Source organism: Populus euphratica, unplaced genomic scaffold (assembly GCF_000495115.2).
Source record: "Populus euphratica unplaced genomic scaffold, PopEup_1.0 scaffold1.1, whole genome shotgun sequence".
NCBI lineage: Eukaryota > Viridiplantae > Streptophyta > Magnoliopsida > Malpighiales > Salicaceae > Populus > Populus euphratica.
In genome coordinates this window covers 6,428,651-6,455,717 of record NW_011499845.1, presented here as the reverse complement: position 1 = coordinate 6,455,717, position 27,067 = coordinate 6,428,651, and the positions used below count along the sequence as shown (strand labels likewise).

Below are 27,067 nucleotides of genomic sequence, written 5' to 3'. Positions count from 1 at the left end.
TATATATTTTATTTTTTTAAAATTGTTATAAATTTAAAAATATATATATTAAACTTAGTTGAGTTTATAGTCCGAATTCACCCTAAATAAACTAAAATGTGTGAGATGAACATTGTGGGGATGCACTACTCATCCCCTCGTGTTTTACCATGTACGATACTAGTTATTGGTTTTTTTCAAGGTTTTGCTATAAATTCAAGAGGAAAATACATGAGCTGGATATCATGCAGTTGCGTTATTCATCCTCTTTATGTTTTATTGTAGATAATATTGTTTATTTTATTTTCAGGTTTGCTATAAATTTAAGAAGAAAAAATATTAAACCTGATTGAGTTCATGATATAAGTTCACCTCACAAGTTTTGTTGTGAATGACACTATTTACTTTTCTTTCGTTTAAGAAAAAAAATTTTGTATCTTTTAAAATCATAATTTTATTTTTATTTTTATCAGGATTAATATCCCTTCTCTTTTTTATGTTATTTAGAAAGCCTATTTGAAGTGATGATTATTTTTAAATTTTTTAGAAGGTTTTTTGTAATTAGTCCATATTTTTTTATTTTTTTGTATGGACAAACTTCATTTAAAAAAATAAAAAAAATTATATTCAAATAACATTTTTAACATGTTCGGTTTTGCATATTATTTTTCCTTTTATTTTATTAAATTCATTTAATATGTATGTTTATTTTTATTATCATTTGATTAAATAAAAATTTATTTAATTAATAAATTTAGCAAACACGGCTGGGTAAATGTCATGTTTTATGAGATTAATTTTTTTTTTAATTTACACCCATCTCTTGATTTTTTTAAAATTTTTATTTCTAGTCATCATTTATGGTTTTTTCACTTATTAACATATATAGTTCTTTATTTATTTGATTTCATGTATGCATACTTTTTTTTCTTTGCATTTGTAGTTTTTTAAATACAAAAATATATTGAAGAAGTTTATATATAAATTTTTTTATTGAAAAATAAAATACATAACTTGCGGTGAAACATATATCAAATATCCAGTACTACATTATGTTGCATGCTCAATTGTTTTTTTTAAAAAAAACATGAAAATAATGTTTAGGCTATGTTGTAGTTGACTTGACACATTTAACATTAATTTGAATAACAAGAAAAAAATATGATTGAATTTTTTTAAAAAATAAAAGTCATTTTCTTTTTAAATTGAAACATTTTGATAAAGTCAAACTATACGGCAAACCAAAATAATTTTAAAGTCAATAAAATATTAAAATACAGAATAAAAAAAACAATGAAGAAAAAAACAAAGGGAAGAGAAGGAGAGAAAGTAGAGATGATAATGGGTACAAAATATTTTTTGATGTTCATGCTCTACACATTGTCATATAATAAAAAATATAGATGTTTATAAATAAAAAAACTTTTTTAAAAACTAAACATATAACTAGAAAACAACCACTATTTAACACAGGTTGTATAAATCAAATAAAAGTGAGAAAAAGTATTAATCTTAATATAACTATTATCTTTGAAAAAATAAACACATAAAAAGAATATTTATTTAAAAAAATATTATCGATTGTTAGACCTAGTAAAACCAAGCCAACCAATTTGATCTATTTTGCTAGGGGCTGTATGATTGGGCCATATTTGTTTTTGTTACACCATTAATTACCTCAAATTTTTTAAACAAAATTAGATGTTGTCTAACTTTTCATAATTTTTCTACTCAAAAACTTGTTTTTCAAATTATATTGACCCAAAAATTTTTTTTTTTTTTGCTCTTGCAATCATGAATTAAAAAATAACACAAATTTTTTTTTTTTATCAAAACTAGATTTAAAAAATATCAAGAGATTGAAATTATATAATCTATGCTATTTTATAAGGATAAAAGTATATGTTTTTAAAAACTACGCTATCCATGTTTAATGTTTGTTTTTTATTTAGGTATCTCTTTTTATATTTTAATTTTTTTATAAAAAATTAAAATTAATTGGCTTTCATTAAAACTATATTGCCAAAATAATAAGAATTAAATTGAAAAAAAATATAGTTCATTTACAATAATAACACGTGAGAGGATGAATAGTATCTGAGAGAAAAAGTCACTCCTTTTTTTTTTTTTTAAATTAACGTGGGTGTCCGGGCCAGTTTGCGCGCACCACGACTAATCCCACGGGCCCTAAAATCAACAACTATATAAGTTTCCAGTGGCCATTATATAAGCAACCAAGAACTCAAACCTGAGACCACAAAAAAGAAAAAAGTCACTCCTTTTAATTTTATAGTTAATTGTCATTGATGTCACATGGTTGAGTTTGGTCGTTTTCGAACGTGGTTATTGCTTATTAGCATGCGGAGTATACAAGTTAGTCTCCCTGAAATACAGTGATAAACACCCACGTGTTTACAATGCGTCAGATTCAAATAAAAATGGAGCTTCACTCGAGTCATAACCAATACGAGATGAGATATATTGGCTTTTAATTGTCATGGCGCGCTATGACGGGTTAGAAATTATATAAAAAATATTCATTTAACAACTTAAATTTTAAATTTTAAATATTTTTCGAGACAAGTTCCAGGAAAAAAAAAAGTTTGGCGTAGATATGAGTTAATAACACAGTCAAACGAATAAATGTCAATTTTTTCATAGTTATTTTCTGATGATATTCCAAAATTTAAATTATATAGCAACAAAGTTTTTAAATTGAACAATTAGTTAATAAATTAATTCTATCAAAATAATTAATAAATTATACTTAATATAATCAGTATTTATAAAAAATTTATTTTAATGGATATAAAAGTTTTTGAATACTTAAATAAGTATTTTTTTAACAAAATATAATAATACTATAGGAAGAAATGCTTTTAAATATGTATACAATAAAGAATAAAAATTATGAATATTTGTTTTGAATGACTCATAATGTATTTATAATTCATCAATATTATTCTTTTATGGAGAGAATGTTCTAAAATATAATTTAACCTTTATAATATTTTAAGTTATATTTTACTTATTTTATCTAATAAAAAAATAAAGATATTATAGATGATGAGAGATTTTAATACATTTAATGGTATTGTTGAAGAATAAATTTTTTAATTAAATTTATTTATTGAGAAATAAATTCTCTTTAATTTCATATAAAAATTCATAATATTAAATTTAAATATTATATTTGAATTTATGGGTACAGTGAATCTGCTTGGGATACATTGAAAAAACAAATCTTAGACTCAACACTTCATAAAAACACGTATCACGCCCCCCTATTAGCCTAACAGCACATCAGGCCAAGCGGCCTGGTGTGCTGACAGGCCCAAGCGCTGGGTCTTGCGCCATTCCAGACCCAGCGCTGGGTCTGATACCTCTCAGGAAAGATAGCATGAAAATTTTAACACTATTTTCTTCTAGAAAACTTATTTTTATTCTATTTTCTCAGAAAGCATAATCTTATGGAATAAAACCCTGAAAGAAAGATTAACAAGCACAGGATTTCAGCCCTATTCTTCAGTGGATAGAAGAATCACGAGACTGAGGAAAATAAAACCTTGCAAGGTGATTTATTTTTTGTACCATTTTGAGTGGTCTCAGGTTAGACATTCTACTTCGAACGTAAGTGAAGTCTTTACCAGATTTATAGTTTAATGCATATTTTCTTCCCAGTCTAACTAGCATTAACTAAAAGACTAAACCGTCTGAGTATTTTACTGTAACTCAATTCATAATAAAATGTATCTTGGTTATAATAAAATTACCATTTTACTTTTCATTCATTTATTTATAATGTTTTGCTCAATGGGTAAAATGGTTTTTGCATGTGGTTAATTTGTTATTTTTTATTTTCTCGGGGGCAACAATTTCTTTTTAATTTTTATATTAGTGCAATTATTATATTGCTCTTAAAAAGCTAACATTCAGAACTTTGATCAACAGACTTTATAGTAATTTTAATTTTGTAATGAATAATTGAATTATTTCATCACCTGTACCATTAAAAATTATTAGTCTTTGATTCAAGGTCTTGATTGTAATTTTATAGTGGTGTTTGGTTTTTTTAATCGTTGTTGTTTAGTCCCAAGGTTATTTTTTTACAAATTAATTAACAGTGTGATTACTCCATTACCTATACTTTTCAATTTTTTTTAGCCTTGACTTAAAGGGCTTGTTTGTAATTTTATAATAGTTTTTTTGTCATTATTTTTCAATACTAGGGGCATTTTTGTTTTTTTATAGATAAAAAAATATTGATCCGTGCCTCGCACACATCTATTGCTACACCATCTTTGAACAATGTTTGTGATTGATTTTGGTAGTTTGAATCATGATTTCTCTGCATCATTGAATTTTTCACGGCATCCTTCTCTTACCTATGCAGTGAGTGTATGATGGTTGAATATAATTTGGTGTCAATTTGGTTTTTTTGTCCTTTTATTTCCTTTTTTTTTCCATGAGGGCGTGCTGATTATGAAAAAAATTATACTAGTTTTTTAATTTTTTTTTCTTTTAACCCAGTCATTCTTCTCTTAAATGCAATTTTTTTATATATTAATTGTTTTTAATTGAATTTTATTTTTGTTTTTATTAATTTTTTTATCAAATTCAATTATTATTTTCTTAAGTATTTTTATTGAATTATTTTCTTGATTGATTTGTTTTTTTTCAATTCTATTCCTAAGTATTTATTTTTTATGTTAATTTTTATTATTTTGATAAACTAATATTAAAAATAAATTTTTTAAAATATTTCTAAATAATTTTTTTTTAAACTGCAACTACATTTAAAATCCTAAATACACTTTAAAAAAAGCCACCTGGCCTTGCCCTTTTGTTGTTAAACACCGCCGAAAGTTATTCAACCATAGTGATAAAAACGATTAAGGCACCGCTTTGTGCTTGGAATTACGTAGTGCATTTTAAATATATGTATATTTTGGTTGTTAAAAATAGTAAATTAGTATTTTTTAAAGTATGTTAAAAATAAAAATTTAAAATAAAAAATAAATAAATAAATCACCGACAATATAAATAATCTTTTTTGTGTAGGTAATAGGTCCAAGTGCCTAAAAAATACAGATAAAATTCATTACGAGTCACCAAAGAAATTATATTATCCAGCATGATACATGGATTATATTATGAATAAGATATTGTTATAATCAAATTAATTATTTAAACAAGTGGATGATAAAAAATGAACCACTTCACATTTTTTTTTTAAAACGATTCATTCTATAACTTTTTTAGTGTAGCTAATAATTGACAATATTCTAAATCATGTAAAGGATTCTATAATATAAAGAGAATTAACTATTTAAAATTATATATAAAAGCATTTATAATATTCAAAACATCATTTAATTTAAAATAAAAAAGAATTACGACTAAACTATTGATTTTTAAAAAGCTACAAATTAAAGCTTTTAAAAATAACACATAGAATAAACTATCACATCAACTTTTGTAATATTATAAACATTTAAAAGCTCCCATCACAACTATATAAACTATTGATTCCTAATTAATAGAAAGTAACATATTAAATATAGCTGTTACAACCATGTATTTGTTTTGGTGCGCTCTTAGCATGTGACTCGAGAAGGGAATAGGATTTTCGATATCTATTTTAACAGCAGCAGCTAGGGCAGCTGCAGCTGGATGATTCAACATGTTGGAGGATTGTCATGGCTGCTCTTGCTTGCTGAGCATTTGAATAAATTATGTCCCCGGCGAGTGATCCAAGTAATCATTCAAGCTTTTCCCCCTGAATCCGACAATAATGATGGCTTCCATGCGCCAGTATGAACTATGAAGGCCTTTCCACTGTCACCGAATTGTTTTTTTTCTAATCACTGAACCACCGTGCGGCGGTTGAGGTTATATTTAATTTTTTTTTATTTTTTATTTTTAAAATTTATTTTTTATTATAAATAATAATATAAAAATTATTTAAAATAAAAAATTATTTTTAAAAAAATACAATGCGATTTAAAATAAAAAATTATTTTTTAAAAAATACAATGCAATGTAAACAAACAAATAATTAATATGTTAGGTATTTTTATAGCTTTTAAGGTTGTAATTTTTTAAAAATAAATTTTTAAAAATATATTAGTTAAAATTGATATGAGATAAAATTTTTCCTGATAAATATATCTTTATTAATAAAAAATTATTTATTATAATTTATACAAAATCAAAGTTCGAAATGTAAATATATCCATGAAATTTAGTGCGAAAAAAATATAGAAGTTATTTGATTAACTAAATATTTTTTCTCTATAATTAGATAAAAAAACAAAAACTACCACAATACATTCTCTTTATTTTCAGCGACGTGGTTTGCAAATTTAGGGTATGTTTTGCGTAGCGAATCAACCATTGTTTTGTTGATTTTTGAATTGTTTTGCTTATGTGAAATATCAACCATTGTTTTGTTGATTTTTGAATTATTTTGCTTATGTGAAATATTAAAAATAAATTTAAAAAAATAAAAAAAATATTATTTTAATATATTTCCAATTAAAAAAACACAACCTTTGTCAAAATCTTAAATATCCCCACAAATAATTCAGAATAATTTTTCAAGGCCCAACTGTAACTCCAAACAAGATTTAAAGGCACAGACATCTTGTTGAAAATTAAAAGCCTTGTTCTTCCATGCACAGATGGGATCTTAGAGCTCCCGTCACGTCAAGAGAATAGAAGCTCAAAAGCCTATTGCAAAATCTTAAGAAAGTATTAACGATCTGGTTTACTTGAGTTTAGTTGGTTTGTACCTACCAGGAGTTGTCAAATACTTGAAGCATCATCGAACGCGAAGCAGGAGTTGTCAAATACTTGAAGCATCATCAAACGCGAAGCAATCCAATCTTTGCTTCTTTATTCTATCCATCTATTGTATTTCCACACCATCACATCTCTGTCAGTCCTCATGACAAAGAATATACAGGAACTCCAGAACAGAATAAACACACACTCAACTCACTTTATATACTTTACAAATGGATACATTTAGTATACAAATAACTCAACTTTGCCCTTACAAATAATAAACAAACCCCATATGATGAAATGATGCAAACATGAGAAAGACAAGAGGCTGGGGTTACATACCCTCTCCCTTTCCTTCTCGGAGATATTTAAAAAATGAAAAAAAGAGTGTTCTAGTCCTATCTGTCTTGGTAAACTAACGCCTACGCGCCTGGCGCACTGGAATCTCTGCTTGATCACTCCAGTTTCGCTGGCCAGGCCCTTTCTCACAACATACGAACGACAGCTTGGCTTCGCTTCACTAGCCTACACACACATGCACTCACCATCCTCTTCCTCCCCCGCAAAAGGGGATGATAAGCTGAACCCACCAAAAAATTGGGCTTACTTGGACACCAAAAACTGTTAATAAGATCAAAAGAAAGAAAGAACGAGGAAAAAAGAAAGAAAGAGGAGGGCAGACTTTCAATTATACAGTCCATCAAGGCCCGCCTAAAGGACCATAGCAGGAGCCTCCCCCCTTCCTCGAGGGACTTCCCGTGTGAATATTTTCCTGAAAAAGTGGCAATGCATTTGGTCTCGTGTTCCTTGGAAAACAATGTCAGTGATCATCCATCTTCAAATTGCAGCTGCTAATTAGCATCCAAAATGCAATCTGCATTTCCGCGAAGAAGATAGTAAATCGATAAATCTTTTCAAGTTAACATTATAGTATTTAAGAGGACGCAACAGAAGAATTTAGCTGAAGTTACCTATTATCTTCTTTGATGTGCATGGTTCAGGACAGCGTGACTACAGAGCACCATCTTCCAAGTTCCTTGCACGTTGCTCCACGTTTCTTAGATCTCGAAGATGTTGTAGAATATCTTGCAGCAGTTCTATCCCCTTATCTCCTTTCCTCAAGGAGGTGATGCAATGCTTGAGAAATTCTCTATCAGCCTCAAGTGCTTGTAGCCTCTCATAGACATGGTCCACCTCCTCCTCAACTGCAAGCTTCTTCCTATCCATGTCAGATTTGTTAACTGACATTTGGAAAGCAATAGAATCAAACCCTTTTGAGTGCCCATTTAGTATCCCATCTTCTCTTTCTGTATCAATGGCATCAAAAAGCGGGAGAAGTCTCTTTGCCTTTGCATCGATGTTTCTTCTTCCTTGTTGATGCTTTCCATTCATTTCCTTGTAGTGACCATTTGCAACTCCATTTGATTCACTGCTATGATCATAAATGTCATTGTAGTCATTGCCATTCTCTTGATATAGATGCTCAATCGGTTTTATGTCCTCAAAATGTTGCTCTTCTTCATCGCTCAGCATAAAAAGCTTCTCTTCCAAGACCTTGAGTTGCTCTAGAATTGATAGCCTCTCCTCCTCAAAATGAGCCAACGACTCCTCCAAATGTATAACTGCGTCTACCGGGGTGTTCTGATTACTACTTTCTTGATGGTTATCGAAGCTTTCATCTGCTTCTCTCCCTTCATGATTCAAGTCAGCAGATAGTCCATCGCTATCCTCGGCATTGCTACAAGAAGGCGAGGCAGTTCCACTTCTTGTGCTGCCATCTCTCCTTCTTTTCAACGCCATCAATTTCTCTTTCATCTCATAATCCTGTACCTTCTTCCGATATACTTCCAGCTCCTTTTCTAGCTCCGCTTTCTCTTTTTCTCTCTTTACCATAAGTTCGTTCAGAAGCTGCAAAGCTTCTTGGTCATACTCTGATTGCTCTTCCATCATTCTCTGATACTGCAAAGCTTCCATCTGCATCGCAGCCTTCTCTTCTTGAAGTCTATTTATCATTGCCATTGTCTGGTTAGCTGCCACAGCAGAGGCACTTCTTTCTTCTTCTAGTTCTGCATATAAAGCACTTAAAGCCTTCCTTTCAGCTCTCAAAGCTGATTTCAACTTCTCCGTAGTCAAAACTCCACCTGCTTCTACGTCACTAATGATACTTCCGTCCAAAGACTCTTCTGTGGCCGATTCTTTTCTTTCAAGTAGTAGCAGTTTCTTGTGTAGGTGATGAAGACTATCTATAGAAGTTGGTGTATCAGGAATTTTATCTTCCTCAAGCTCATTGCCCTCTGTATGCAATGATGGCTCGCTAGTCTCCACAGTTATGGTCCTAAATTCTATCGCATCTTCCTCAGCTTGCTTTGAACCTAATGCAACCAACAATTCAGTTTCTTTCAAATCAAATCATATGTACATACAGTAACAATAAATTCTAATACAGCAGTATATCAAAGGAAAGGTTACCATGATCTTCACATGCATGTTTATTGACATCACTAGTTGAAGGGTCTTCTTGTTTGGATGAATATGAAGAAGAAACTTCTTCACCATAATGAATGTCATCAATTTGTTCCTGATCAGGAATTTCAGTTCCTATCGAGACATCCGCTTCTATTTCGTCACTAAGCATTTGCAGTGCTTCTTCAGACACTGCAAATTTTAACAAATTTATCAAATGGGAATTCAAGATGGAACATTGAGTACAAATTAGATCAAACAAGGTTGAATGAATACCTTGATTGTAATCTGAATCCATGAACTCTCCCACGGCCAGTGAACTTTCATGAGCATCATTGCCATCACTAGAAGGGGTTTGAGTTGGTTGAGCGGTGGCAAATAGCTCAAATTCCTCCTCCACCAAATCGAAATCCGCATACACTCCCGAGGGACTCTCTTTCTCGAGGATTTCCATAGACCCAACCACTGCAATCTTAGGTTCCTCCGCATTATCATCGACTGAAATCAATGGCATTTCCTCTTCTAAATTGCTCCTATCCTCCACAACCAGTTCATATTGTGCTCCAACTTGCTTATCAAACTCCAAAACAAAATCTTCACTACCACTATTCTCCTCCACTCCCTTATCGCGCCTCTTTCGAATTTGCTTCTCTGTCGCATCGGAATCGATCAGTTCAACTGGAATCAAGTGGCAATCATCTTGATCAATGTAAAACTCTAGATGCCAAGGTTGAATTTCAGAAGCCTTGTCTTTACTGCTACTGGCTTGAACCATCACAGGTTGAACACAAGCTGGATTATCCATTTGCCCATTCAAATCATCCTTCTTGACTGGTTCTTCCTGTTCTTCAATAAACACATCTTCTTTTTCACAATCATCATCAGCCACTTCCTTGCGATCAGAATTAGAAACAGGGCCTGAACAATTCTGCCCAGCTTCCTCTTCTCTGTTTCCAATCTCAAGTCCCCTGTTTTCAACAATCCCCTGTTCACCTCCAAAAAAATCACTCACAAAATCCAAGCTTTCTCTATCAGGATGATCCCCTACACCAGCTTTATCATCAACTTGATGATCCAAAGCCAAATTTCCTTTCTGGGTAAAAACCGAGTCACCCCAGGAAGGCTTAATTAGACAGTAATCATCACAAAATAGTTTCGTGTCCAAGCAAACACCACAACAAGAACACTTCAAATCCTCCTCACCATTTTCACTTAGCTTACCACCCCCTAAATCTTGAAGGTCACGAAGTTGCTTCATCCAAGGAAAGAAAGCAAACTTGTTCAAGGATTCACTATGAGATGAGGATGAGCAGTCCTCACACATATCTTGCGATTCAGCTAGTTTTCTATGATTTGAACAATACCCCAGTTTGGAAATCTCTTTAGCATGATCATCACACACAAGAGATCTATAAGAATTCTCGAAATTTGTAGGCTCAAAGAAGTGATCAAGCCTAGAACACCAGAGACAAGGTCTCTTAAGGCCAAAGTAATCAGCAAATTTGATGATTAAATAAGAAAACAGAGAATTTAAGAGGAGTAGAATGATCAGAATCCATTCAAGGATCGCATAGACAAGGATAACAGTGATCTTGTTGGTGTTTCTGTTCAGCATGGTTGCAAACTTGTTACCAGCCATGGATGGTTGCTCTGTTTTTCTTGCTATGTACAAGGAAAGAGATGGAGTTGGGTAAGGTATCAAAAGATAATTTATCAAATGTGAAGTTAAATGGCTTCAAGACAGAGAAAAGGGGGACATTGAGGAATATCAAAAGAGAGAATGTTAAGACAAGAAGCTGCGAAAATGTTTTCAGCGGGAGAGAGAGAGGACAGAAGAGCAAGACAGAGAAAAGGGGGACATTGAGGAAGATCAAAAGAGAGAATGTTAAGACAAGAAGATGCGAAAATGTTTTCAGCGGGAGAGACAGAGAGGACAGAAGAGTTGAAGAAGTAGAGAGGTATTTTTATTTTTACAAGTTGAAAAGCCGGTTTGAATAGGAATGAGCTAAAGAACGTGGATGTTTGTGATGGTTCATCGTTTTTTTAAAAGTATTTTTTATAAAAATATATTGAAAAATATTTTTAATATTATTACATGAAAATCTAAAAATATATAAAAAAATAAATTATCATAAAAGACAGGTTACACGCAATCCTAACAAGCTTCAAAAACTCGAATGTTAGAATAGAGAATTAAAGTTTTTTTTCGTATATAAAATAATGCGATTCGAGTCAAAGTAAATTAAAGAATTTTTAGAGCATGATTAAAGTACTTGATTCTTCCGAAAGAATTAAGTTACCTATTATTAATATTCCACAAGCAACAAATATTTCAGATATTTTGATATAGAAATCTTAACTCTTGGGTTTTACTAAAATCCCAAGGCAGTTTATAATATTTTTATTATATATATATTTTTTAAAACCACACAAGGCAGTTTATAATATTTTTATTATATATAATTTTTTTAAAACCACACACACAACAATTTCTGACACGTATTATTTAAAATATAAGGTTTATGATGAGCTTATATAAGTAAGTATAATTAGTTATATTGATGATGATGCTTTAAATTTCAGTTCATGTGAAGATGCATTTACATCTTTATCCTTGTAAATCCAGTTTTTCATGCAGCCATTGTAATAAATCGTGTTTTAGAAAATCCTCATCACCATTAATTTGGAATCCAAAAGGCTCGAGTATAGACAAAGTTTTTCTTTTTATCTCCAGAGGCCATCTCTATTTCCCATACCAGTTTTCTCTTTGGGCATTAAAATGGGATGGCCCACCAACCATACCAATGAGTTGGTGGGCCACTCTCAAGGTAGAGCAGGGGGCCCAATCAGATGCCTTGCAACTCCGTTTCTCTTTATCTCATGAGGTTTCTCTGTTTTTATATGAAATTTTGTTTCCTCGTTCTCTCTTGGAAAGCCACCCAGATCCTGCAATAAACTTCGGTTTGAAGCGCAGATTCTCTAAGTTCACCGAGAGCTTGCCTGTTTCATCAAACTATTAAATCCATGACAGGTAGATAGAAACAGCATTGGGCCTTGCTAGAACTTCTTATAGAAAACCGAGCCAGAGACCATCACTGTGCTGAATTTTATGTTCATACCAGATATGTTTTTGGCTTTTATTCTAATTTATTCTACCCACGGTTGAATCAGCCATCAAGACTCGGCCATGTCGTTTTTCTAAGGAAATTCTGCGATCCCTTCCTCGGTCGGTTTTTCTGGAAACTGTTATGAGTTGACAGATCAAGAAATACTTGTGAATTCAGAAATACTATAAAAAGCTGATGCTGGTTTGGTTTTAGTCGGGTTGGGTCGGGATAGTCTGAGGCTGCACCGCCACACACCGCCACACACCGACCACCCCATTTCATATTTTCCTTTTAGTTTCCAAATTCTCATGATCATCGTGCCTATGCTCTAGAACCATGGCCTTCCCGAATGCAATATCAGACACAGTATCAAAATTAATATCGTTCAATTTTAATCATCGAATTAAAAAATAATAACGAGATCTGAAACTTCTTTTTTAAAAAGAAAAACGCAAGGATACAGGTTTTTATATAATTAACATAGATATATGAAGATTTGAAGAGCCATTGTATCAAATATACAGTATTATTTTAACTATTGTTATATCAGTTAAAATACAAATAAATGCAAGACAATACGTACAGCAAGAAAAGTATTAAAAAGGACAACTAACATCATTAAAGACAAATAATAGAATATTCTTGATATAAATAACAACTGTGTATTGTATTTTTTTTTAGAGTAATGCTAGACATGAAAAAATAAATTGTCAACAAAAAACTCTAAGAATATATACAACAAGCCGTTCGATCATGTCTTAAAAAGAGATAAATTTGTAGATCCTATTGACCCAATAATCCACATGTATTTTTAAAGGTTTTTTTTTGTTATTATTATTATTATTTTAATATTTAGCATTTCTGATCAATTCTTGTAACTCCTGTCTTGATTTTAAAGTAAGGAATCTAATTATTTCTTTTTTTTCGCATCACCCCTCCAATGCACTTTTGCTTTAGTCATGTTTACACCAATAATACTCCTCCATGCTTCTAATAATTCGCCCTACTGGATCTTTTAACTCTTCAGATCCCAATTCAAGTTAATTCAATTAACCCCTAAAGATAATTGTGTTCCCTCCTCTCTGCCTTTAGTTGCTTTTGTTCAAACACATAGGTTTACAGATGCCGGAGATCACAACTATTTTAAAGGAATTTGTGCACAAAAGGTGTCCCCTTTTGTTGCAATTTTGTAACCAATCTTTGAAGATAGAATGTAGAACATATATATGATTTTTTTTTTAAAAAAAGATCAATAAACTTTCTTGATGGACTCGCCCCTCTTCAAAGGTTGATCAAGTCTGCCTTTCCCTTTTGATTTTTGACCAAAAAGACAATAATGTAATTGGCATAAGATTCACATTATAATTTTCAGAAGATGAGCTGAGAGAATCCTGCTTTCTGTACCGTTTGGCAAATTAAAGAGCCACCCTTCAATATCCAAACCATTATATTCAAACAAAATATTTTGTTTGATTTTTTTTTTCTAGAAAAGGTTTCATGCTAGTTATAAAAAAAGGGCGTACTCCATTGAAATTGAAATAATATTGGCCTACACTGTTTCCATGGTCTAAGATTGAGTGCCTAATTCTTCACTAGAGAAAACTTCAAATTTGGTGGCTGATGGCTGGGTAGGAACACAAGGTTTGATCAGACAAAAAAGGAGAAATATTGCTGGTATGGCCTGAATTGAATGGAGGGACCCTGTTAGGGGCCATAATCCCACGTTATCGCGTGGTTTAGAAGATACCATCCAGCAACTGGAAAAATACAAAATATTTGACTTAATCTTGTACGATAATTATACACTAAGCGACCCTATTTTCATTTCCAATCATAATCCTTTAACCTTAATTTGAAGCATTCAAGAACAAGGGCCAGTGCACATCTGGGTCATCGCAAAATCTGTTACTTGGCTGTATGTCTTTTTGGCCATGACATGAACTCAGTAGTTTGTGCTGTGCAGGATGTGAATGCGTGCTAGTTAACGTGGATTAAGGTTTGAAACGGCTGTTTAGTATATGCATGAAAAGAAGAAAGATATCATATTTTTGTCAACTAGGGCTAGTGCCAAAGCTTCAAAGAAATTCTATTCCAGTTGAGATGTGCATTGATGACAGTTGAACTGTCAAATCTACATGACACGGTCCCCAATTGCTTCTTCAAGAGGACTGTTTCAAACTGCAAGCTCTCGAGGGTCAAGGAGAACTACTTTTGCAGATGGCTCTCCTTTTTATATATATAAAAAAGAAGAAGATATCCAAGCATTGTTCTGGGGCAGTTTTATGGTGGCTGGGGATGATTTCCACTTGATTTTCAAGGCAGAACTGCTGAAGCGGTACTGCAAGGTAAAATAGCTTGTAGGCTTCCGAAATTTCGTTAATTCACCGAATGATCCTTCAGCATGTTCCTTGATTCAAAATCAAGCACCAAACAACAGTGTGCTCGTGAAGTTTCATGTGCATATAAACTTTAGTACAAATCTAGGAGATTAATTCAAGCGTGCCTAAAAGCACATAAATTTCAAGGTGGCCACTTTAGCACCTGATCTTTTGTAGCAGTCATAGCCACCAGAGGTGGTAATTTGGAGAGCTTGTGAAATTTAAGACCACCGTGGGTTCATCAGCTCTTTCCCCTGGATAGCTAATCCCTCACCCTTGAGGCGGTACCATACGCACGGGTTAGACCATTTTAGATTCCATTTGAGGCAAGTGCTTCTCAATATTTTAGATCCTTAACTCAAAACAATGAAAACACTATTTTAAAGTTTGACAGACTAAATTTCAATAATAAAAAAAAAGGTCCAAGGATGAACTACAAGCATCAAATTTGTAATTAACTCACATGGTGTCCTAGCAAGAGGCTTCACTTTTAATCGCTAGCTGTTCGCTCCAACGTGTCGATCATCAATGTACAATTTCCAAACATATTCTAACAGCTAGCAGCACTTAATTAAAAAAGTTTCCACTACAAATCCTTCTCTCTAAAAAAAAAAACATTCAATTAAGGAAAAAAAAAAGGCAAGTAAAGGCATCAATCTAGTTATTTTTTTTGTTATAATTAAACTGTCTTGGTTGTTTATACTTATGTTGTTTAAGTATTTTTTTTTGGAATTATGGTAGTATTTATTTTTTAAAATATATATATACTGCCATAATTCCAAATATATATATATATATAACAAAACAAGTTTCAACACAAAAAAAAAGATGTATGCTACTAAACTATCGTTATTTGTTGTGATGCTACTGCAATAGCTCTTTTTGCAAAGAACCATGCAAACATAGAATTATGCAAGATTCGAATATTTTTACCTTCCTCCCGACAACAAAAAAGGAGGAGGTAGGTAGCATAAGAATATATATTAGTACGATTATGTATAAGAACCCCAAGAATATATTGGTTTTATTCGTATTTATTTGGTTTTCTACGATAAATGAAGTATCCTAATCGTTGTGATGTAAAAGGATCCAATGATTAACAACATAGGAAAGCGAAAGAAGGTCATGAAAAACAGCTGTCAATTTGTGATATATAACGGGATACCAGTAAGAAAAGCAACGAGAAAGGAGGAAAGAAGAGAGGAATGAACAAATTAATATTAGAAATAGATGGGGGCTGGGATGCTGTGATCATGATGTGATTTGATAGCGTCTGGCGACGTGGGACATGGATTCCCTTGCTTTATTATTGCTTCATGCAACATGTTTCTTCTTACCTTCCTCTCCTTTTGCTTTTGGCTTTGCAAAAACTACCCTTCCTTCTCTCTCTCTCATGTACACATGTAGGCACGCAGCCACATACATAATAATGACAGGTGATGCCTCTTCATTTCATACTTTTCTATTTCAGATAGCGCTGAAAGACATAGACATTGTGATCTGAGATATTGTTCGTCCTGTTTAAAGATGTATTCAAGGACAGATCCAGGTTTTGGTGTTTGTGAGGACTAGAGTGCAAAACTTTTCATCTGGGATGGCCATTTCTTCTAAGATTTGGTGTTTGTGAGGACTAGAGTGCAAAAAGGAGGAGGTAGGTAGCACAAGGAGGATTTTGAATTTTTTTTGGGACTCTGAAAATAAATAAAAAAGCTGATGGACATTAGAAGTGGTATCTTAGTAGCAAGATCTACAAGATCATTTATGCATTGCTTGAACTTGACGAATAATTTCACAGGCATTTGCTAATAACGGCCTAATCCTTATTTACATGATGCTGAAACAAGAGCACGGGGGAATTAACTGTGAATTAGACTCACGTGTCAGGATATCATTATATGAGAGGTAGCCCTGCTACAGAGATTCGAAATGTGCATTGCATATTGCATGCTGTTTCCTATATATTAAAGGTCGACGAAAGATGATCAACTCCCTGCTTCAAAAGACGAAGACGAGTAGGCATTTGTGCTGTAAACTCAAAGGCAAACAACCTCACTATTTATGTCTGGCAGGCTAATAATTTGAAGTTCTGAGCTGCTACTGTTTCATAACATGACAAAACTCTCTCAAATTAATCATCTTTTGTAACTCTCTCTCTTGTCGGCTGCTTTTAATCTTAGTAATAGCACTTTGAAAATTCTCACTTCCTCTTAATTGCCCGCTTGCTAAAATCAAAAGATATCAATCAGCAAGCCTTTTGGAAGGGGGAATCTCCAGAGATGTAGAGGATCTAGTTAATCGACTTGCTCATAAAACATGGAAACTTGAACTTAGTGATATGATTCTGATGGTAAATTTCACTTCATGATCATCTATTTCGGACTTTAATTTAGAAGTTGCAAGCCGGGACATGCAGGCAAACCTAAACCAATATTCAAGTATTTGGTGTTTTGTGCTGCATCACTTTAATGTTTTTACGGTCAACATCTACCATTAAAAAAACAAAGACTTTGTGAACCAAAAGAGAAATCCAAGAGAACAGTAGGTACCCAACCATGCCTCAAGCAAAAGAGATTGATATTAACAATCCTTTTTCGTTTAGCCCAAAAAGAACATCGAATACCTTGCCCCATTCTCCACTTTAAGAGACACCCTCGTTACCTTGGCTTTCACAGATCCCAAATTCTCCTCCTTTACTCTCTTCGCTAGGTGCTTTCAGAGATGCTGTAGCCCAGCGCGTCCCAACACTCTTCTTTTCTCCGTGGCATCACCAAGAGCTAGAGATTCTTACTTGACACGAGGGGACGATTTTTCTAGAACTCTACATATGATTCCAGGTGCTATCCCAACTCAGTGGTCAGCATAACAACGTTCAGGCGCATAAAATCCCCAAGGTATCACAGAGCACAGAAAACATAAGGAAGTGCGCGCAAACACACAATGGAGCAGCTATCAAGTATAAGAAGCCAGGCCAAAAGTCCTCTATCGGGATTTCAACATAAAGTAATTACAATCATTGAGTTACAATAAATCTACAATCATACAACGGTGGGATTTCAAAAATTAACTATGAGATTATTTGGATCCGTATCAGCTAGTTGTCGCATAATACAAATTCACCCAACTTTTACAACCCAATCCAATTTACGATCCAAGCCGCAAACCATCACTCTTGTGGGTTTACGTAAACCCTATCCCAGTATCCCACAATACTTTCTCGTTTCCAATTTATGTATAATGATGCACCATCTAGATCACACTCCTCAACTCCTCAAAAACAAATAATTACAGAAGGCCTGTGCTTCCGAAGGGATTATTAGTCTGAGGATGTGCCATAGGATGTGCATGAAATGCGCCAAACCCTGTATCGCCAAAAGGATTTGCATGGCTCATCATCATATTTTGTTGATGCTGTGGTTGTGGGTAGGTAGGTTGGTACGGACCAAAAGGATTGTGCGGCTGTTGAGTCATTGCTGCCATTTGGACGGAAGGAGGGGCAGCAATGCTGTTTGACAAAGCAAATGGATCTTGAGTCTCAAATGGATTGGGGGCTGGCGCTCCATAAACAGGCTGCCGAGCAGCTCGATATGCCCCTTCATCGTACAAACTGTTCAGAGTAAGCGAGTCCAAGCCGCCAGCCTGACATTCATAGACAAGATGTTTGAAGAGAATACAGCTATATGCTTGCTATTCTAAATACAATTTCAATCATATGCACAGATATTGTTAATAACTGAAACAAAGTTTTTTAACCATAGTCCTGCAGGTGCCAGGCTCAGAGCTTGAGCTCACTGTGATCAGAGATCATTTTATACACAGGCCTGACTTGAAACAAACCATCGGCTAAAAAACATTACATTATACAAAACAACTCACAAGAACAAAAACGATAATTTGTCTACACAAAAATGGGAATGCATGCAGCATATCTAAGTGGCTCCTTAATCATTTAAAATAAAACTGCCTCCAAATTCATAGCAATGGCTTTTCTCAAAAACTAGATGAAAACTTAAAAGAACTAAAGGAAGAATGCATGCAGAGGAAACAGTTCATTTTCTATCCTATCTATTCCTATACATTTTTCTTCATCAGTGCTAAATTGTAATGGTTTGTTGCAACATTAACATTGTCAACAAGAATAGCAGCATGTAAATCAATGTAGCTGTATCACCAATATTCATTCTCATGATGGCTAATCAACCAAGAGAACAGACCATGAAAAAACATAGAAAATATATGTTTGTGGAAATGAAAATAAGAAAGGAAGGCAGCCTACCAATTGCCTCTCATTAGTGGCAGAAATATTGCTGCTTGGGGTGCTGACCAGGGCAAGTTCCCATCCAGTAGGATCAAAATCTTTTGCTTGACCAGCAACAGAGTTAAATGTCGGTGCAACATCTGTTGAATTAGGAGTTGCATATCCCATAAAAACATATACAAGCAACCAACCAGAAAGCATAGAAGTACCTCAAATAAGGGATAGAAAAGAGAAAAGGAACAAGGCTGGTTACCTGATTCAGAAGGAACTATAGCCAGAGCCAGAGCATTGCTTTCCTCAATAGTAGATGCATTAGGAGTTCCATAATCCAATCCCTAAAAACCACCAAAAAGGAGAAAGAGGGTGTTGAAAGAAGAACGTTGGAAGAAAGAGGTGGGTCACTTCTCAGAAATCATCAACCAACATTAGTTGGCTGACAACTAAGAGATTACCAGCAAATCTCCAGTGTCTATGCTGTTCTGAGGAGCGGTTGTAGGAACAGGAGGGGCGATCTCAACATTGGAGACAGCAACATCATCTGAAGGAGGTGGCTCAGGTTCATCGCCAAACGATTTGGCATCTTCAGAAGGACCTTCTTCTGGTCTGTATGTCAATTGAAGCTGTTTGAAATGACCAGATATTAGTCCTACAGTATTTAACCTCTAACAATGATATCCCTTGTCAAGGGAGAATAAGTTGACAAGCATGCATCACACAAACAGAGACAGGAAAGCATAAACTGAATATGCAGCACCATACATACTTTTCTGCCACCTAGCCAAGTCAAAAACTATTTTCTTAGTTAGTTTAGTCAAGATCCATGATTTCTATTTCCTAAAAATCCTTGGCTTCTAATGCCTGTTTAAAAATATAAAAATAGTAACAATAAAACAATAGAACCTGTAACATATCAACAAATCATAAATTGGAAAATTTATAAGACTGTCTAGCATAGTAACGACACTTACCAATGCCTCACTAGGAACAGAAACAGCACGTGGTGCCTCTCTGATATACTCTTCCATAGTTGTAAGAAAGGATTGTGGAGGCTGAGAAAGATTAGGACAAGAAAGTCATAAATCATTGCAATTGAAAGAATGAAATAACCAGTGAAAACTCTAAATCCGTCTCAGAGAATCAAATACCTCCCTCAAAACAGGAAACTGGAAATTCCTAGCAAGTTCTAATCCTTTGCAAATGTCATAGAAATCAGAAAGGTTACCAGCCTGCAGGAATAAACAATTTTTTTCAACAAAAACACCATGCCTAGCAAAAATGTTTTTAGTTGTGGAGACTTCAGTTCTATAATGAATGCTACAACATAAAAGATATACCAATTAACACTTTAGGTGTTGATAAAGAATATTTAACCACAAACTGACATTCTGCAAAATCAATGGACAACATGACCTGCTGACCGGCTCGTTTGTAGATATCAAGGGCTTTGATTGCTTCATGTCTTGGCATCTCAAAAAACTGCAAAGAAGAAAAATTTAATAGTAAAATCAGACAAAAACAATGCTTGCAAAATTATGAAAACTAAGAGCAATGGATTACCTTATCCACAAGATTGATGATCCCGTCATTAATAGCACAATATATTTTAAAGCTCTCCTTCAATACCTGAAAATTGCATGAAAAGGTCAGCAATAACTTCATTAGAATACATGAAGAGGGAGCATGAATGAAACCTATGTCTTCCAAAATTTAAATCTATGCTTTTGTCATTCAGTTGGCAAGTTAAAGGACATGACTATATAAAGTGCACAAAATTTATGTCGCATTGCTGCATTATAATACGAGTATGTCATAGGAGTGTGTAAAGCAGCAGTCCTGTACAGAGGCAACCCATACAAGGAGGAAAAAGATCGAACTACACTGAATTTTCTGTGAAATTTTCCTTTCCTTATTACCATATGATATTTTAGAATAAATTGAGAACCTCAAACACCTAAAACAAGGAAATTAGATATTAAAAAAAATTCCACATGGCAAATACAGAAACAAAATTCTTGTACAAGACAAGAAATACAGCAGAGAGAGGCAGGCTCACCAGAGCCAGAGCATATTGTATAACATAATTGCCAACCGCAGCGCCTTCTGGCTGAAAAAGAAATTTCCATCAATTTTTTTGTCACCTCCATTGCAGAGTGTTCAAGTAACAATTTACCCATGGATAGAAAGAAATTCCATACCCGGCAGCCAACGAGACGATACAACAACTGCTGTAAAGCAGGCAGCTGTTCCAGCAGATCTTCACTGTCTAAGTCCCTAGTTCGGCTGTAGCCCTGCTTTAAATGGGCAAAAACCAATATATATATCAATGAACGTTGGTCTCACCTAAATATTTCAACAAGTCAATAACTAATTCCACATCAGCTTTAACAATTTTCTCCAAAGCATTTTCTTGTGGATAAAACTTGAGATTGCTAAAATAAGTTAAAAATACACCAAAGATAACAAAAATAAAATGAAAAAGAAAGGCAATCTTCCATTAATGAACTCCTAGCTTCTGTAAAATAACCACAATCAATTTTGAAATTGGAAAGCCATTCAATAAGAAACCAGGCCATGAAACGACAAGTTCAATCAACTGTTTGTGAAGGCCTGATCATCTTGCTCATAATGCAATACCACTTTTTAACTAAATCACATCCTCATGTTTCATCAAATGACTCCAAAACAAAAGATGTGCAGGAGTTTCTTTGCAACCAAACAAGCCACAAATCTGGTGCTTCCAAGTTTATGAAATTCAGAAGATTCAACAGGTTGACAACCATGTCCTAAACCTCCACTGACCTCATATGTTCAAATCTTCTAAACTTTCTTTTTAGAACCTCGTACACTGGAATTGCCGGCATAATGACTCCTTTTAATTTCTCATAATTATGTATTTAATAAGTATTGCCAATTTGCAGGATAAGGGCCTGTTTGGTGTTGTATTATGCTATGCAATGTTGAGTGCTGCATTATGAGGTGAGAGTAACACCAGTTAATCTCTAGACAGAACTTGGTCCAAATTTCAACTAAAATCACCACATGTGATGTCACAATAAAAGCCAAAAGGAAAGTTCATGGAGAAAGAAAACATTTGCACTCTCAACAAAAAAAGTTGTGCAACTGTCCAACCATACGATCAATCCATGTAGTGGTGATTGACATTTCATAAGGAGTTTCCTTTCATAGTTCTTTTGAAGAACTTGATACATATTATTAATTTTCATCAAAGGAACCAAAAGGAGCATTTTGATACTAGTGGTGCATTTTCTCATAAACTTGTCTCGTTGAAAAAAGCATAGACTTTCTTTGCAGCTCTAAGAGAAGAAAGGTGAGTAGTAAGAGCTCATGTTGGAAACAACAATTGCAGAAAATACTGAGGAAAGTCACAATATGCTCTATCCTTGCAGCATAAGTGCACAAAAAAAGAGCTTATTAGTGATTCTTTGTTCCAAAATTAAAGAGAGGGGAGAAGAAAGAGTGAGACCTTCACAATAATGCATGCATTCTAAGGAGATTACAGCTCTTTTTAAAATAACATTAACAACAAAAAAAGCTGCTGAATAGGGAAAGAGAATTGAATTGACAGATGATGCTATTTTCACTCACTAGCAAATCTTGCTGTCTTCTATGTCCTGATAATTCGTTTTTGTATTAGTAAGAGCAGAATTGCTATTGTGGTAACATACCTTATCCTGCCCTTGGGCAGGTCTTGGAAGACGCTCTGCTTCAATATCATACTTTAGAATTCTAAAGCATTCAAGTCGTTCCTCCAAAAAAAGTGCATATGTACGCACCCAAGCAGAGCAATCCCAAGCTGAAGAAGGAGAAATGTGGTGAGAAAATAGAGCTACAAAAGGTACTTGGTTCACAAAATGCAGTTAGAGGCCACTACTTGTGACCTGAGAAAGACAGGGAAAAAGCAGTATCAAATTACCAATAGGACTTGAATCATCCTTGAAATTAGAAAGTTGGAGGATGCGCCCTCTCTGAGAGAAATTCAGAAGTTCTTCTCTGAAAGTAGGATCACCCTCTCTTAATAATCTATGGATCACAATCAGTATTTTCAAAGCCACCTGGTAAAAATGCGGGAGTGAAAGCATAACATGATCATCTTCACAAAAAAATGGTAATGACAAAAATAAAACAACAGATTTCAATCACTTCACAGAAAATACTAAATGTTTTCACATAATGTACAGGGATTTCAATCACTTCACAGAAAATACTAAAATTTTTCACATAATGTTTGCACAAATTGCAGGTGTATATTTGATGCAACAGCAATTCCAATATCTTTTTTTTTTCAACATTTAGAGCCTTTTTCTTCCAAACACCATCTGTCAATGTGAATAACTATAATTATCATCAATTGTCACAATGACTGTCTCACTGGTCCTGCTCGTTATCTTTTTTTCCACAATCACCATGTGGGTTAGCATCTTAGATTCGGGCATTAAATTGTGAAACCAAGTTCCCCAACAAGTGGTGACTGCAAAGGCAAATTGGTACAGTGCAGCAAAGTCAAGCAATAAGACCCTGCATGCGCAATGGATAAACTTAAGAAATAGTCTGGTTTAGTTTGAAGCTTAAGATTAAATTTATTCCATGACAGTAACAATGCACACTCTTCTCAACAGTAGACACAGCTGAAAACCTTCAAATATTGAGGGGTCGCATAAAGGATCAAATGAGCAGACCTGAGTTACTTTCCAACAGCTTCTTGTGCAAGCTCAATTGATAACAAAGAAAAAACAAAATGTAGAGGAGACTTTCTATCTTATTTTTGTTCATCCAAAGAACTCAACTTATAACTTTCAAAGATTAAGAAAAAATAACCAAAAACATCGTTTGCATTGGATGGACAAATACACATATTGATCAAACCCCAATTCAATTGGAGTCCAAAACATCATAAAACAATTAGAATATCAAAAAATAAACAAAATCTATACCGTCCAATTATGGGTTTTGGCCAATCGGCGGGAAAGAGCATGAATGAAATAAGCAACATCAGCTCGAGGCCGAATCGCTGACGTAGCAGCCAAGATTTCTGTAGCAAAAATCAAGTCTCATGAGCTCACTGAAATTAAAATTGAAGAGATAAATAAATAAGGAACGAAAGGAAGAGTAGTAATGACTTCTAAGATGGCGCTCTTTTGGAGGACACTCAACGTGGTTAGTTGCTTTGACTATGGCCACGTCCAATTCCTAAATTTAAGAAAATACAGGAAAAAAAATCTAAAAATAGAGAACAAGAGAGACAGATATTTGATCTGGTTTTATTTCAAATAAAATAAAAAAGGATTGAGAGGGATACGGACGGACCGCATAATCGCTGTTGACATGAGCAAGACCGACTTTGGTGGAATCTTTCAGAGCGCCATAGGCTTTTCGCCATGTCTGGAGTGTGCCCATTTTTTTTTAACTTAAATTTAAATAGAGAGGGATCAGATCGCCTTCTCTCTATACTAATCTGGCAATTGATACAGGGACGTGCTGTTTATGCCTTATTTCTCTCTGTTTTTTTTTTTTTTCGCTAGAAGAGAAGGGAAGAGACTCAGGTTTTTTGGTTGGAATACTGGAATTGATCAACCATATATTGGAGAGAGAGAGAAAAGAAAGACTGCAGAATGAAGCGGTGCGTTGTTTTTTCAGTTTTAATAAAATAATTAATAATAAAATGTTTCGGGTGTAACCAAACTAAGAATAAATAATAAATATTCTTTTCTTTCTTCGCTAAAAGTTTTCCTAGCTGTGGCTGGTTGGCTTTTGGCGGCCCCGCTCATTTCGGTGGCACACTGCACAGTGATCATTCTTCGAATCTTCAAAAACATTTTCCCCACCTGCCTACTTATTACTTATTGATATTTTAAAAAATATTTTTTATTTAAAAATATTTTTTTACAATATTTTTTATTTTTAATCTTAACACAATAAAAAATAAAAAAAAATTAATTTAATATTTTTTCAAATAAAACACATTTTTAAAACTCATTAAAAAACATAAAACTAGTTAAAATCTAAAAATCCTCAGGTAAGTTCCTCCAATTAATAAAATATTTTGAATATCCCATCAATTATTATTTTTATAATTTAAATTTAACAAATTATGAGTTTCCACGTCAATAATTAAATGAAGCTTTCATGTAAACTAGTGGTATTTGCCTCCATGTGTTAAAAGATTCTCATTCATGTAATAAAAATAGTTCTGGAGTTTCAGTTATATTTCACGTATAGATTGTTTGTTTGTTTTTTATATGTAATAAATTAGTTTTTACTCTATCATTTTGTCAGTTTTTTCTATCCAATATCAACAGGAACAACATATGATATACACATAATCAATTTCTTTCCTAAAATAGCTTGTAATAAAAATCGAGAATGTGCAAAACCTATCTGTTTAGGGATGTTACTTTAATGGGTAGTTGTGTCTTTTCAGACCTGTATAGAGCATGTTCAATTATACTAACGTTGCTTACACTACAAACATTAGTTTTACACTACTTTTTTTTTAAAAAAAAAAACTAGTATATTTTAAAAAAAAAACTAGCACATATCAGAAAATAAAGAGTTTAGTAAGAATGCTGTCCAAATGCGATATGTTGATTTAAAAAAGAGGAGAGAGAAAAAAAGAATTTTAAAGACTCATTAAAGCTTCAATAATAATATTCCTAGTATAATTAAAAATATATTAATAAATAAAATTCAATAACATTAAAATATACCATCAACAAAATTTAAAATGGCTACATGCGTTGTTCTTTGTCAAGTCTGTCATATATTATTTTCTAAGTAATGTGTGTGAACACTCATTTTATTATTGATAATATTTATTAATGTTATTATATTTTTCTTATTGAAATTTTTTTAATGATATCATAAATATCATTATTGAAGATTCAACATGCTTTCGGGTCTTTCTATTATTATTTTGTTCTCTTTCCTTCGTCATCTCTTCTGAAATTAAATTACAGAAAAACAACTTAGTTAATCCAACTCTTAGTTAATTTAATGTAACGTGTGGAAAAAGAAACGAGAGGAGAAATTTGCTACAGCAGTGAAGCTCTTGTCTTCGTCTTGGACGGTAATTAATTAATATCAATTTATAATCTCGCATCGAGTGCGAGAGAATTAAGAGAGCTAAGTACCAAAAAGAAAAAATAGGAAGAAGAAAACCTTTTTCTTTAAGAATAAATTATCATTGTATCTAAAAGCAAAATAACGATGAAAGAAGATGAACACATTAAAGGTGTTTATTTTTGCGATTGTTTTTTATTTTGAATCAAACTATAAAATACAAGTGCTCAGTAATTAAAAAAATATAATTTATTTAATGAGAGACTCCCTAATTTTTATGTTTTGAACACAGATCAGCAAATACTTTTCTCTGTTTTCATATAGTAACTATAATTTTTGTAAAAATAAATAATATATAATAAATTTAATTTATTTTTTATTGTTCAGTGTTGTAAAAATACACGGTGGAGAGTGAATATTCATTTTTCGCTATGTGAAGATAATGGAAAAGAGATGTTTTTCATTGTCCTACCTGGATCCGGTTTTTTTAAAAAAAAATTGGATTGGATTCGATAAAAAATCTATTTTTTTAATTATATTTTACTTGAAAAATTAATGTTTGATATTATTCAATGGTACTATATAAATTAGAAAAAGATCACATAATAACTTAGTATTTATAAAATTTAATCATATAAATTAAAAAAAGATCACATAATAACTTAATATTTATAAAATTTAATTGTAATTATAATTTTATTTCTAATAATATTTTACTTAATTTTATTGCACGTTCAAAAAATCATAAAAATTATAGTTCTTCTTAAATGAATTTCATATATAATAGAATTTTAGATAGATTAATAAAACAATAAAAAATATTTGATATAAAAATATTATTTATTTAATGATATAATAATAGTAGTTAAATCTCCTGTATTTAAATTAAAAATTATAAATATTAATATATATATATATATATACACAAACATATATTTTAGTTATTTTATAACATCAATTTTAAAAATATTTTTTATTAAATATATTAAATTATTTTTTATTTAATCTTAATTTTAATT

The 27,067-nt window shown here is 32.8% G+C and overlaps 2 protein-coding genes across 3 annotated transcripts; both read right to left on the bottom strand.

The window, feature by feature from the left end:
- Positions 1-6,954: 6,954 nt before the first annotated feature.
- LOC105125171 (uncharacterized) lies at positions 6,955-11,059 on the bottom strand. Its single transcript, XM_011025501.1, has 4 exons — positions 9,508-11,059; positions 9,238-9,423; positions 7,740-9,140; positions 6,955-7,642 (listed from the first exon to the last, which is right to left on the bottom strand). Exons 1-3 carry the CDS (start codon positions 10,868-10,870, stop codon positions 7,780-7,782), a joined length of 2,910 nt encoding a protein of 969 aa, XP_011023803.1. The 5' UTR covers positions 10,871-11,059; the 3' UTR covers positions 6,955-7,642; positions 7,740-7,779.
- A 6,611-nt stretch (positions 11,060-17,670) lies between these two features.
- Positions 17,671-24,609, bottom strand: LOC105125161 (putative clathrin assembly protein At2g01600). Of its 2 annotated transcripts, none has more exons than XM_011025480.1 (15): positions 24,297-24,609; positions 24,110-24,179; positions 23,924-24,021; positions 22,906-23,044; positions 22,658-22,785; positions 21,167-21,262; positions 21,025-21,075; positions 20,529-20,594; positions 20,382-20,447; positions 20,117-20,197; positions 19,940-20,020; positions 19,424-19,591; positions 19,225-19,306; positions 18,990-19,111; positions 17,671-18,352 (listed from the first exon to the last, which is right to left on the bottom strand). In XM_011025480.1, the coding sequence occupies exons 1-15, from the start codon at positions 24,384-24,386 to the stop codon at positions 17,999-18,001; spliced, it is 1,692 nt and encodes a 563-aa protein (XP_011023782.1). In that variant the 5' UTR covers positions 24,387-24,609; the 3' UTR covers positions 17,671-17,998. The 2 variants fall into 2 exon arrangements, with proteins under 2 accessions (XP_011023782.1, XP_011023792.1); XM_011025490.1 differs by having other exon boundaries at positions 21,167-21,259; positions 24,297-24,608.
- Between the last annotated feature and the right edge of the window lie 2,458 nt (positions 24,610-27,067).

Excerpts from the sequence above, each read along its gene's own strand:
- LOC105125161 (XM_011025480.1), bottom strand. The coding sequence starts at position 24,386 with ATGGGCACACTCCAGACATGGCGAAAAGCCTATGGCGCTCTGAAAGAT. Across the intron at positions 21,263-22,657 it reads CTGCCCAAGGGCAGGATAAG|CAGGGCTACAGCCGAACTAG; the intron begins GTATGTTACCAC and ends GCCCATTTAAAG. Across the intron at positions 20,595-21,024 it reads TACAATATGCTCTGGCTCTG|GTATTGAAGGAGAGCTTTAA; the intron begins GTGAGCCTGCCT and ends TGCAATTTTCAG.
- LOC105125171 (XM_011025501.1), bottom strand. The coding sequence starts at position 10,870 with ATGGCTGGTAACAAGTTTGCAACCATGCTGAACAGAAACACCAACAAG. Across the intron at positions 9,424-9,507 it reads GGATTCAGATTACAATCAAG|TGTCTGAAGAAGCACTGCAA; the intron begins GTATTCATTCAA and ends TAAAATTTGCAG. Across the intron at positions 9,141-9,237 it reads ACATGCATGTGAAGATCATG|GTTCAAAGCAAGCTGAGGAA; the intron begins GTAACCTTTCCT and ends TGGTTGCATTAG.